This window comes from Thunnus thynnus, chromosome 7, assembly GCF_963924715.1.
Source record: "Thunnus thynnus chromosome 7, fThuThy2.1, whole genome shotgun sequence".
Taxonomy (NCBI): Eukaryota; Metazoa; Chordata; class Actinopteri; order Scombriformes; family Scombridae; genus Thunnus; species Thunnus thynnus.
In genome coordinates, this window is record NC_089523.1 from 15,877,136 (window position 1) to 15,889,844 (window position 12,709).

Consider the following 12,709-nt stretch of genomic DNA (forward strand, 5'->3'; position numbering starts at 1 on the left):
CATATTTCTCCCCAGATACTTAGTGATACTGTTTCAGTTTCCTATATTAATCAAATGAGGCAAGTATTGAGTTTGGAACAACTGTAATCCACCTAGTATCTGCAATAATGTTTTATAAATAACCCCGAGAGAGAGAGAGAGAGAGACAGAGACAGAGACTCTGTTTGGTTATGGATGGGAAACACTCCAGTGGACCTGATTGTGGAAAATAACACACTCTATTGGCCATTTAGTTGGTGTGTGACATCAGTCTGTGTAAATGTGAACCATGGGCGGTCCGCTGAGGTTGCCTACTTTAGGAGCAGGCCCTGCCCCTGACGACCGCAGAAAGCTGGACAACAGCAGAAAGGTCAGCTACTGATACTGTAGATTCTGCAGAGAGGAAGTGAGGAACTGCCACAACACAGACGTTTTCAGACTGAAGACAAGCTGCTGCATCAGAGGTCAAAACTACAAGAGGCTGTACTGCTGGAGCACATGAGAACATCTGCTTTCTCCTGTTTATAGTGAGTTCACAGTCAACTTACTTCATCTTGATTTAGTGAACATCCTGAGAAATGTTGTTATTGTTGGGGAGAATAATATACTAATGCTACCAACTGATCAAAACTAAAATTTTTGTAATTGACAGCTAAGAACTGAAGTGAATTTTAGTGGATTTAAATGGATTTGCTCAATGTAACTTAAGTGCAAAAACAACTTTGCCCTAGAGTACTTTGTATCCTGAAAAAGTGTGTTTGTGCATGTGTACGTGTCATGTCCCATGTGTATATGTGAGGAAATATTGTGGCCCCAGCTCCCTGTTGAGTCACAGTAACTGTGAACAGATATAGCGACCCGACTGAGAAGTGACTGATCCCTCTAATCTATGATAATAGAGGCAACATACATGCACATACAAACACAGCACATAGGCCACTGACACATACACACATGCATACTATATTGTAGTATTCCTTTCCTCTCTCCACTCCTGCTCACTTTTAGGTCTTGGACCGAGGGGCCACACTTCTCTACAAACAGCCGACACATCAGCAACCTTCTTCCCTGGCAGCAGCTCCCTCTGCTCCTCGCTCGCCTAGTCTCTCCAGTCCTCTCCGTCTGGGATTCAGCCATGGACCGCTCGGCGCAGGAGCTGTTCCTCAACTTCATGATCGTCTTAATCACCGTGCTGCTGATGTGGCTGCTGGTGAAAAGTTATCAGGACTGAACCATGGGGCAAAAGCAGCCCTCTTGTCTCGTGGCTCTAGAGAGGCGGAGGAGACGGAGGGAAATGTGTGGAGGGGAGCCAGTTTGGTTACTGTAGGACTAATTCTGATTTTTGTGTTTACACCTCACCTTCATTCTTTTAGTTTATGGTTACCACTCCGGTCCAGAGTTGCAGTAATAGTATAATATTTAAACCATGACAAACTAGTCTTGGATTCGTATTTGTCTTCTGAGATATTTTTAAATGTGGCCTTGACTTTCTGGCAAGAGCCAAAGGGGAAATCACAGAAGAGATAAAAGGGTGAATAAAAATATGGAAAATGAGTAAGGGATTCAAGTTTTAGGCTTTCATTATGCAAACTCTTGAAGTGACTGCTAGAGAACGCTGTAATGTCACTTATATTAGAAGTATATAGCCCATTTTTCTGTGTTAATCATGTAACATCTGATACACTGAACCACTGTCCATACTGTTGTTTCTTAGTCTCTAAGGTATATTGTTCTGTATTTTTCTAAAGTGTCAAAATGTCACAAATTTACTGATAGAACAGGACATCAACACAAATGACAAAGCATTATGTTTATGTTCATTTCTTGCCATAATACAGACTTTCATTTGTCTGATTCTTTTTTCTGTTTCACAGCACAAATATATTCTGCATTCATGATTTACACCATGACATCCATCCTCATGGTTTCTGCGTTATTTTACTTGTTAATAGACTGAAGCTACAGCGTGTGTTTCTCTGTGATGCAAGTACAAGACAAGATAAAGTTGCACATTTCCACTTTTCAACAGAACTGAATATGCTACAGAAAGAGATCCATCTTCTGGTCACATACAGGGTTGTTGTGTATATCATGAGAGGAAAAACAGGGCATGCATGGATACATGACAGTCTGAAACAGAATAAAGGCAAGTAGCTTAAAGTGAGAATCCACCCAGATAATTCACACAGTATTGCCATGAAATTCTTTTAGTTTAATCCAGTTTTACATAGTGTATATGAGCAGCTCTCCTTCAGCTAAAAAAGAACTTAAGATGAGAAAATCTGAGAAGATTTAAGGCTGAATTCTTTCTGAAAGCTGCGTAAAGGGAGCCTCAAAAGCAAATTCTTCTTGTCTATATTTTTGCTGTAAAAGAGCTGATACATTTAAAGATATGGTGAATTGTTCTTTTGAGTGGATTCTCTATTTTAAACATATGTATCAGACAAAAAATATTCAGGTACTAAAATAGGATTTCTAAAATAGTCTTCTGCTCAACAGGGTTCCTCCATGGGAGGGACCAAATTTCGATTGACACATGATGACACAAAGATCTTATGACAGCAGGTGCTTCACAAATACAAATTTAAAGATCAGATCTTTAAATAAAAAAATAAATCATTTGGCTCAGGTGGTCTCATGTAATGGTGATCTGTGAGGGGAGATGTGGTGTTAGTGACAAACTTGGATTACATTTTCTCTGGAGGTGTTCAGCGCAGCTGTCCGTCATGCACGGGGGTTTGAAAGCCAAGGGAGGCTCATAGGTGCATGCTTACATCCGTGATGCAGGAAGCACACATGTTCATCCACTCACATGTGTTCACGTTGATGTCTGTCTGCTGTGTATCATGCTGTGTCACCCCACGGGTCTCTGTGTTTGTTGAAGCTGATGAGCTGGCAGTGGAACTCAGTGAGCGCTCTGGGCATGGGCGCCACTTCCTCCCATTGACTCCTGCCACTGTGGTACACCTGCACAAGTAACAAGAAAACACAGATAGTGGGTTGTAATTAATAGCTTGACACATTGAGCTGTAATGTGCAGGCCCTCCAGACCCCATTAAATTCTTTATTGTAAAGATGATATATGAAATATTTGTATACAATATATAAGATATACAGTGCACACAGATATTCTAAAATGTTCTTAATCAAAAAACACTTTTCATTTGGGGGTCTCCATGGTGGCATGGACACAATTGAAGGAATAATTTGTCATTTTATAACTGTAGTTTGGACCATTTTGCATTGCATATTTTGTTTGCAACTGAATAATTTTGAATCCACTGTAAAATGTGGCCAGTATTTCCTTGGTCAACTGATCGATTCAACCAGGCCTCTTGAAAGTTAATAAATTAGTTAATAAGTTCGTTTCAATAGATAAAGTTTTCTATTTTACCTGAACTTCATCGGTGATCTCGTCGGGGGAATAGTCTCCACCTAGGATGTAGATTCTGTCTCTCATACCCAGTGCTCCAGCATTGAACCCTGCACACTCAAACGACCCCTCACCCTTCCACACACAGGTTTCTGGACAAAAACTGTAGACCTGTATGGAAAACAAAGGCCAGAGAACGAGATGACACACCTTATAGTTGCAGATGATAAACTGATACATCCTACTCAGTATCCTATCCATACATTACATAATTTACTCACTCATTGATTAATGAATTAAGTCATTAGTGCTCATCTGATGGCTCACCTTATAAGTGGACAAGTCGCAGAGGTGCAGTGTATTATGAATTGACACCGCTTTGACCAGTGTAGCATGGAAGAACTGGCCGAACTCTGCCACAAGGCGGCTCCACTGGTCCTGCTGGGCATCATAGCTATAGAAGCAGTCCAGTGAGGGGTTGAAAGAGTCTGTGATCTCCACCTCTGATCCCAGCGTATAGATAATGCTGCCACAAGCACTGGCCTCAGGGTAGAAGATGGCATTGGGCAGCGGGCTGACTGAGCACCAGCTCTGGGACAGAGGGTTATAATACTCCACCTAAACATAAGATAGAGAAGAGCAGAGTTTGTCCTGCACATGGAAAAATTTACACCAACATACGCTGTTTGTTTGTTTGTACCTCTAGCAGAGTGGGAGCACCGCCTCTGGATCCTTTGGTCCGTCCCCCAATGACATAAACTCGGTCCAGGCAGGTCACAGCAGTGTGCATGGTTCGGGGTTTCAGCATTGGTGGTGCAGGTGTGCAGGTTAGGGTCACAGGACAGAAGCACCAAACCTCATCTGTAGCATCGTGGAACGGCTCGGCAACATGTAGACGTATTGCCCGGCAACAGTTTCCCCGGCAACCACCTGTGACAAACATCTTGGACAGTAGAGAAGATGATGAAATGTTTCAAACTGAAAGCAAGAGCATGATGAAAACATACATATTTATATGAGCTCTGATTCCAGGATCTCTATCCCAAAACGTACCTTCTCAGCATAGCCAGTCAGGTAGGAGCCTGGCGGGTCTGGCATCGTGGCTGTCCCCTCTCCATTCCCCATCCCTAGCTCTTTCCACTTGTCTGTTTCTAGACAGTAGCAGAAGGTGTGGCAGATCTCTCCGTTCTCCTCTGTCTTGTGGATATAAATGTAGCTCTGTGTGGTGGCGGGCCTGGCGTCAGTTAGCAGGCCACTGTACTGACTCTGTGTGCTCTGAGCCTCAGACAGCAGGGCAAGACAGGACTCATCGTTGCAGAGCAGAGAGTCTGAGTCACGCAGAGTCTGAAAGAGAAAGTTGGGGATGGAGGATAAGACAAGTGCAGCAGTATGAAAGTGTATGTGTCTTTGTGTACCTGTGTGTATATAGTACATTCAATGTGTGCATACTTTTAGTGTGGGCACAGGTAGATGGTGGAGTCTGGTTAGAGATAACAGTTGTGGTAGCAACTTCTGTCTTCCAGGAAGATCATGGCGTATCCATTTCAGAAGTGACATCACCACGGCCTCCTCCCTGGGCACGTTTAGGGAGTCTGACCTTAGGCATGCCTCCAACACGTTCATCTATAAGGAGCAATTGAAATGATGAACACTGAGCAGGTACTTTTAGCCATTCATTCAGGCTTTTTGATGTAAGTGGGGTGATGATAAGCTTATTTGTCATTAAAGAAGTTTGTTTTCTATCCACAAATTTGCTGGAATAATTAATTCAAAACATTTTTATGAATGCAAATATGCATTTAACTACATCACAATAATTAATGAGATGTATTATTATGTACTGTGTGTTCGGAAGTAATGCAGAGGGCAGCTTTTGTCTGCTCTAGAACATTACATGCTACAAATCAAATCAAACGGAGATGAATCTTAAGTTACTATTTAGCAGCTTTGAAACTTGATTTTGGAATTGCCATGTGAATCAGTGAAATTAAGCAAAAACAGGTGTAACTGATAGCTGATAGATAGAATGCATTCTCCACAAACACAGTATACTGTATAGTCAGGGTAGAAATTAATTAAAGGACTAATGGAGACTGTTTAGTAGATCAATCTCCTCAATTTTTTGTTCATACAAACAATCCTGTGTGGCCTCAACTATCACCTGCATTTCCAGGAAGTCCTGGGTTTCGGAAAGGTCATTGAAGTTCTCAACCACAAACGTATTGGCATTTTGGAGGAGTGAGGTGGATCCGTAGGCCTCAGCGACGGACAGGAGGGACAGGCAGTTGCAGAGATCCATTGTTCCTATCAGGAAGTCACTGCACGCTCTGGACAGGACCGACACCTGAGGTAACCACAGCAACAAGGAAAACAGAGTGAAATAACCCACGTCAAAAACAGAGTACATATACTGTATAAAACTTTGCAATTTACAGATAATTTAATTCTGCACAATAAATATCAAAAACTTTTAACACATAGAAACACAAATATTGTATTAATGCCCTTAAAATCCCTTATATTTGATGCCCTTACAGCTTTATCACAAACTAGGCCGAATTTTATGTAAGTAAAGCTTCTGTATAGTAGTTATGATACAAGCTGGAACAAGAGGAAGAAAACACAATCACGCACACAATATAACGGCACAGTCTGGTCCAAGAATTTATTCAGATGTTTTGACCAACAATAACCAAGAAAATCCTTTGTCAAGGATGACATCATGAAACATCAGAATACATTTTCAGAGCAGAGTATGCTGCTTTATGTGTTTTGTCCTCTTATTTAAGGTTTTTTTTTTCTTTAAAGCAGTCTCTCTGCAACTGCTGTCTCATGTTTTATGAGGGTGTAACCAGTTCAAGGACATCATTTTCTCCCAGAGGAGGTGATATCGTCCATTTTGTCTTCACTATTTTAGACTAATGCATGCTTAAGAGGAAGAAAGAATGCAGAGATATTCTGTGGGTGCTAATGGTCATATTTCTACCTGTAAAAAGGAGGCAAGCTGAAACAGCATGTCCACATTTCCATCCGTGATGAGAATCTCACCAGAGTAGGCAAAGTCCAGGAAGGAACTCACCGCCGCTGGACTTTGGTTACCCAGTGTTACCGAACATTCATCACGCTCTCGCATATCCACCTGAAACATGGCCCTAAAGGTAGAGCAGTTACACAGCAGTGTTATTTAATGTTAATTACATAGAGAGAGATCATTCTAAGGGAGAGACAGATAAATCGATACCTGAAGAAATCACTGCATGCTGCAAGGACACAGCGGTGGCAGGGAAAGCTGTGTTCCTGGACTTTTATGGTAAAGTCAAACAGCAAGCCGTGCTCCCTGAACGATCTGAGCACGCCCAGCAGCTGAAGTCCGTGTGACTCAGACACCCGCAATTGGGTACGGTTTTCTGGGACCCCGTTGCATTCTGGACTACTGCCAGTTTTACTGCTGGGAGGGCTGCTGCAGAGGCTATGGGTGTTGGTGATACAGGGGGATGGCTCTTGAAGTTCATCCATCTTGCCAAATTCTGACAATATTAGAAAAAAGCAAAGGTTAAAATGCATTTTTAAAGAACATTGTATGTCTGAGCCTGTCTTCAAGTTTAAGGAGACAAAGATCAAGTTGAGTAGAGATAACAAAATGAAATACATGGATAAAAACTTTAACATATAGTGACATTTAAATGTGGGAAATATCCATAGACTGCTACTGAGAAAGGTTTATGGACACAGCTTAGTTTGTGTCTAGCACATGTTAGCATACAAATATTCCAAATGAAAACATACTATACCTTAGATAGCGTCTCACTGTCAAAAGTCAAACATATAGGCTATAAGTAACAAGAACACAAGTGAAATACACCAGTAGCTAGTGTGAAGCAGGAGAAGCTCTACTTACAGTGTCAGCACCCTGGACAGCTCTCTGTCTCATGCCATCCTAACTTCCGGACGCGTGAAATCACGCGAGGTCTCGGACAGACTTTTGTTTTTTTGCGGTCATACTTGTCACTAACTTCATCTTTGCTGAAAGCACGCTGTTAATCTTTTTTTTTTTTTTTTTTAAATAATAATGCGATTTTGATCTTGTTTAAAACCCTCGAGATGTGGGTGCGTGTATGTGGCTCTTTGTTTGCGGTCAGTGGGGCGCAATGACTGCTGGGAACTGTAGTTCTATCTAATTGGTTGGCTTACAGGCATCAAGTCTTGGCTAAAACTCGGTGACAGGGAGCTCAGTTCATGTTTAAAGTCATGTGTGGTTATAGGATTAACCGTTATCAGTTCACAAATACTAGAAGCTACTAGTAAACCCTTTGTCTCTGGGTTTGCTGGCTGGGACTGTTTATGTGCTCTGCAGATAGCTTCGTTTACTTTTCTTTTTTCTTTTTTCTTTTCTTTTTTTTTTAATTTTTAACCAATAGTACTTCCAATTTTACCTGAAATACTAGAACCGAATCAGAATCAGAAACAGGTTTATTGCCAAGTAGGTTTGCACATACAAGGAATTTGTCTTGGTGTTGTTGTGGTGCATAACAGTCAAAAATATATGCAAAATTAAATAATCCCAAATAATGTAAAATGAGAAAGAAATAAATTTACAATAAAAATATTTAAAAGTATTCTAAGTGAGAAGTGCTGCTACAGGCTTAAATTTTAAATTGAAGAGAATGAAATGAAATGTATAAAATATTGACCAGGAATGTGCAAATGTACATATAATGTAAACAGTATATGCAGTGTGCAATTAATAATAGTGCAACTGAACTAAATTCAGCAATCATGCTACATGGATTTGATATTAAATTAACAAAAATAATGAGTCATATTTGTTCATATTTCTCACATTATTTTAATATTTAAACAAAATATTATATAACGTTTTATCATTAATGCTAAGGTGAAATTCACGTTATAGCACAAAAGACTGAGACTAAGAAGGGAAAAAAAATCTAAATATATCTAAATAAAATTAAATAAGTAATTGAATAAATTGCATTCAAGCAAAAACGATATTCAGTATATACATGTACATGTACATGTACATGTACAAATAATTGTACAATTCTTACCTATACAGACTGGTCTCCAATTAACTTCTTCCCCAACATCTACCCGTGTATGTTCCTTGCTAAACTTTGTGCACTTTAGTGTCACATTTTTTAATGTATTTTGTGTTTTAAGTATGTTTAATGTCCTTTAATGTTTTCTCATTTTTAATGTTTTAATTATGTGTACAGCACCTTGCGTTACAACTACTGTATGAAATGTGCTATAATAAACAAATAAACTTAAACTTAGTATATACTGTATATACGTATGTACATAAGGCTGCCTATTGGATGCAATTCAATTCTTCACCAATGGGTGGCGCTGTCTTGCTGTAAAGCTAAATTTGTGGTTGTGGTTATGCATGAGGCAAAAGGCACTGAATCTGAATTAGTGAACTTACAGCCATGCTGCAGTACTGTTTAACCACCACAGTGCTGCTGACCAAATAACACACTTTCCTGTCTGGAAATGTTGATTACAAAGATATATAACTACAGGCTTGTAGACACACTATTTCAGTACTACTACCACACTGTACGTGTATGTGTGTGTGACTTCTTTTTAATACCGATAGTAATGTGTTACGCCATACTGATCGATACAGGTCATTTTGTCATCAGCACAAAAACCCTGGAGTCAATCATGGATAAAGCGCACACACCAAAAAAAGAACAAAGAACCAACAGTGTTATTATACAACAGCATATCAAATCTTTCTTCATGTACAGCATTTCCATCAGTAGAATAACCTGATAGTCGATTAGCACTGACCTTTAAAAATCAAATGCTCCATTATTGACTGAATGAGAGTATGCAAACACCAGGAATGAGTGTAATCCCGCTCATAAACTGGTTTATATGTATATGAGGTTGTTATATGTAAAGCAAGTTATTATGTTTAAGCTTTTATATTAAAGATTCTCCACTGTTTGTTGTCGGTGGGTCATGCCCCCCCCCCCCCCCCCCCCCCCCCCCCCACACACACACACACAGTGCCCCCCCTGCCCCCCCTCCTCTCTCCTTGCATCCCTGCATCCCTCCCTCTCTCTCCCTCCCGGCAGTGCATCCCCATCCCCCACACGGTGGCCGTCTCTCTGGGTGAAAGCTGTCTTCCCAGCGCCACTGGCCCGACAAAACGTTGTTGTAGCAGAGCCAGTCCGCACCGACACACGGGACAACCGACCAGAGCACGTACACACATCCATATATATACACACACACACACACACACACTCACACACACATACACACATCCACACACACAGAGAGAGAGAGAGACACGGGAGGAAACCTTTTGTTGTTCGACCGAGTGGCACTGGTAAGTCTCGTCTGCTGTTTATTATTAAGAGGGGCAAGAATGTCCATGTGTAGACTTGCTAGTTGTTCTTTTCTGTCTTTCTTTTTCCTCCGTATCCCTTCAATTTACCTCCGCGGTGGCTACTGTTGGGGGAACTAGCGGCTAAAGCTAAACGAGCTAGCTTAAAATAGCGGAATCTGATACTAGTTAGTTGTCGTATCGGTGTGGCTTTCTAACGTTAGTGGCTGTAAAAAAAAAATAGCCCTTGTTGTCCTGGTTTATAGTCTGACTTGACCCACGGCGAGTGTTTTTCCACAGTCATTTGCTAATCTTGCCCCAGCTAGCTCGCTAATTAGCACTTTTAAGCAGCGTGTGCCGAGGGGATGCAGGGGATGCTACAGGCGGGTTAGCGGTTGTCTTTTTCAGGCTAGCAGGCGAGCTAAGCTAACGTTAGTATTACGTGACCCGCACAGATTCCTGCACGGGGTGCTTCGGACTGGGAGAATATAGCCATGCTAACGGTGGCTAATCTGACGATAATTGGCAAGATGGCATCTCGGAGTTGTTATCTAGAAAACGGTGGATTTTCAAAATGGTGTCTTAAGCTTGTTTGAGTGTGACCATTTTTGTCCAACCCTGGCTGTTTTGGCGTTGCTTGCTATCTCCGGAATGCAGTGCACTGCCAGTGCATGCCACACTCTGATGGATATAACTACATATTAAACCAATGATGTGGTTGTAAATTTAAATGCTTGCAAATCCTCCAGGATACCGCCACCGTTATGAGCAAAACATTTGGATTTCGGGGAAAGGACACGTTTGTTTTTAACTGAGTTTTGTTCTGAATCCGTGGTGTTTTTGAGACACATTTTCAGCCCAACATGAGGAGAAACGTCTATTCTGCGTATGAAAATGTTTGCACACTGACTTTAAGTGGTTTACATTTACTACAGCAATGCACGGCACTTATTCCCATGTTTATAACAAACAGTTTCACTTGAGGTTCAGTTTTTCAGGGACATGAGGACCCCTATCTACTGCCAGAATAGTATTATTATTAGTATTATCTGTATTTAATGCTGAATACAGATTTGTCTTGGTGTGTAGGATTAGAAAGTAGGGCTGCAAACGAAGGATTTTCATGATCAATTTTTCGATTTGTTGATTATCATTCAGTCTACAAATAGTTAGAAATTAATGTAAAATACCCACAGTAACCTTTTCAGATCACTTGCTTTGTTAGACCAACTGTCCTCAAACCCAAAGATAGTTCAATTTACTGTCTCATAAAATCGAGAAAAACAGAAAATCCTCACATTTCAGAGGCTGGAAATGGCGAATTCTTGGTAGTTTTGCTTAATAAACAACTAAATGATATCAAAATATATATATTGTCAATCCATTTTCTGTCCATCGGCTCATCTTAATCAACCGATCATTTAAGCACGCAACAGTTTTAGAGGGTATCACTTTACTGACACTGAATTTGAACCCCAAATTTTGCGAAAGAGACAGGATTACACAAAATGCTAAAGGCATAGTTTCTTCTTCTTCTCTCTGATGACTAGTCTTATCAGTGAAATGGATCCTCTTCACCATCATCTCTTTTTTGGGGGGGGATTACCTGCTTCTGTCATTGACTACTAATCCCAATTAATTCAAGAAGCCTTATCTGTCTAAAGGGATTTCTGAGATACTACTGTTCTTGGCCTTCACCAAAGGAACACAGTGTAAGTAAACTGTGTATAGTTCAGATATTATTCTGCAGAGACCGGAAGAAGTACTACAGTAGTATGATAGACATGCAGTGGTGTGTTTTATTTTATTTTTTCATTCAAGTAGTTCTAAAATAAACTGTTTTCTTCTCTGTTTGTATTTACTGCTTGCCTTCACAGGGCTGAACAATTAAGGTTTATATTGATACTGCCCAATGAAAACAGCACAAAATCCTAATTATATAGTCTGTGCACGATCTTTAAGATTTAAGTGTAATCAGCCGTATTAAATGCAAGGACATCGGTCATCCTTGGGAAGTCCACTCAGAAACTATGAACATTATAGTACAAAGGTAACACTTAAAGTACATTTATTTTTCTGCTGATGGAGAAGAACAAGGATTATTGAAAAGTCAAGGTATGCTTAACTGAGCTAAATGTAAGTATTCACTAGTTTAATTTCATCTTCAATCTAAGGTGACCCCTGTCTGCCATACTGGAGGAACGAGGGGGGGGGTGACGTGGGTTTTGGCATGTGTTGAGAGCAGTCTCATGTGTATGAATGGTGGGCTGTACAATGCAGCCATAAAACTGTCAGACTATAGAAAGCTGGAGTCACTTAATGTTACGAGAGTCAGTGGTTCTATAACAGACTGTTGTCTCTCCAGCACTTCATTCCCATGTGGTCGAACCACTTAATAAGTTGCTCATCAGAGATCAGTGAACGAAACACTTACAGACGTCAGCTTCCAGATTCACCCTGTCCTGGTGCCCAGCACACAGCAACATATGAAGGGTTATATGACGATATATACTGTGTATATGAGACGATATACTACCATGAGACAATAATGAAAATATAAATGTGTCTACTGTCAGTTATTTTCCTTTACAGTTAAATTGACTAACTGAACTGGATAAAAACTATCCGTAAACAGTTTCTCAATTAATTTTCCATTAAATTTAATATATCACAATATATTTAGATTTTGCAGTGTAGAATTACATATACAGAGATAGAGAAATTTATCCATACAACCCAACCCCCCCTTTTTTTTTTTAATAGAAGTTAGCAGCGTGCAAATTCTTGCATGCTTGGACAGGCTGGGAAGTCGGTGACATCAGATTAGGAGTTTTCCATCTTTGAAGGGCAAAAACACTGAATTTTAGCATGAAAACTAGTTATCGTTTCAGTTTATTCTTGAAATCCACTTAGTTTCTTCATAGAATCCACATGAAAAGAAATAATTTAACTCAGATATCAGATTAAGACGTTCTCATGCTTTATCAGTTTTCTCT

At 40.3% G+C, this 12,709-nt stretch overlaps 3 protein-coding genes across 6 annotated transcripts in view; 2 read left to right on the forward strand and 1 right to left on the reverse strand.

The window, feature by feature from the left end:
* Positions 1–306: 306 nt before the first annotated feature.
* LOC137185993 (sarcolipin) lies at positions 307–1,833 on the forward strand. The gene is made up of 2 exons (XM_067594578.1): positions 307–506; positions 988–1,833. Exon 2 carries the CDS (start codon positions 1,115–1,117, stop codon positions 1,208–1,210), a length of 96 nt encoding a protein of 31 aa, XP_067450679.1. The 5' UTR covers positions 307–506; positions 988–1,114; the 3' UTR covers positions 1,211–1,833.
* On the reverse strand, positions 1,339–8,167 carry kbtbd3 (kelch repeat and BTB (POZ) domain containing 3). Its single transcript, XM_067594577.1, has 10 exons — positions 7,251–8,167; positions 6,594–6,879; positions 6,339–6,504; positions 5,514–5,696; positions 4,802–4,975; positions 4,406–4,696; positions 4,053–4,295; positions 3,680–3,970; positions 3,374–3,523; positions 1,339–2,946 (listed from the first exon to the last, which is right to left on the reverse strand). The coding sequence occupies exons 2-10, from the start codon at positions 6,866–6,868 to the stop codon at positions 2,824–2,826; spliced, it is 1,896 nt and encodes a 631-aa protein (XP_067450678.1). The 5' UTR covers positions 6,869–6,879; positions 7,251–8,167; the 3' UTR covers positions 1,339–2,823.
* Positions 8,168–9,459: 1,292 nt separating this feature from the next.
* The window catches only part of fam168a (family with sequence similarity 168 member A), a 32,473-nt gene continuing 29,223 nt past the window's right edge, over positions 9,460–12,709 (forward strand). For all 4 annotated transcript variants that reach the window (XM_067594580.1, XM_067594581.1, XM_067594582.1 and 1 more), the window contains exon 1: positions 9,460–9,716. The gene's annotated coding sequence lies outside the window, so the exon portion shown is untranslated. The remainder of the gene's footprint in view (positions 9,717–12,709) is intronic.

Bases quoted from the DNA above. Each gene is read 5' to 3' on its own strand.
- kbtbd3 (XM_067594577.1), bottom strand. From the start codon at position 6,868: ATGGATGAACTTCAAGAGCCATCCCCCTGTATCACCAACACCCATAGC. The intron at 3,524-3,679 runs GTGAGCCATCAG...TTTTCCATACAG, and splicing joins GCGACTTGTCCACTTATAAG to GTCTACAGTTTTTGTCCAGA. The intron at 2,947-3,373 runs GTAAAATAGAAA...TTACTTGTGCAG, and splicing joins AGATCACCGATGAAGTTCAG to GTGTACCACAGTGGCAGGAG.
- LOC137185993 (XM_067594578.1), top strand. From the start codon at position 1,115: ATGGACCGCTCGGCGCAGGAGCTGTTCCTCAACTTCATGATCGTCTTA.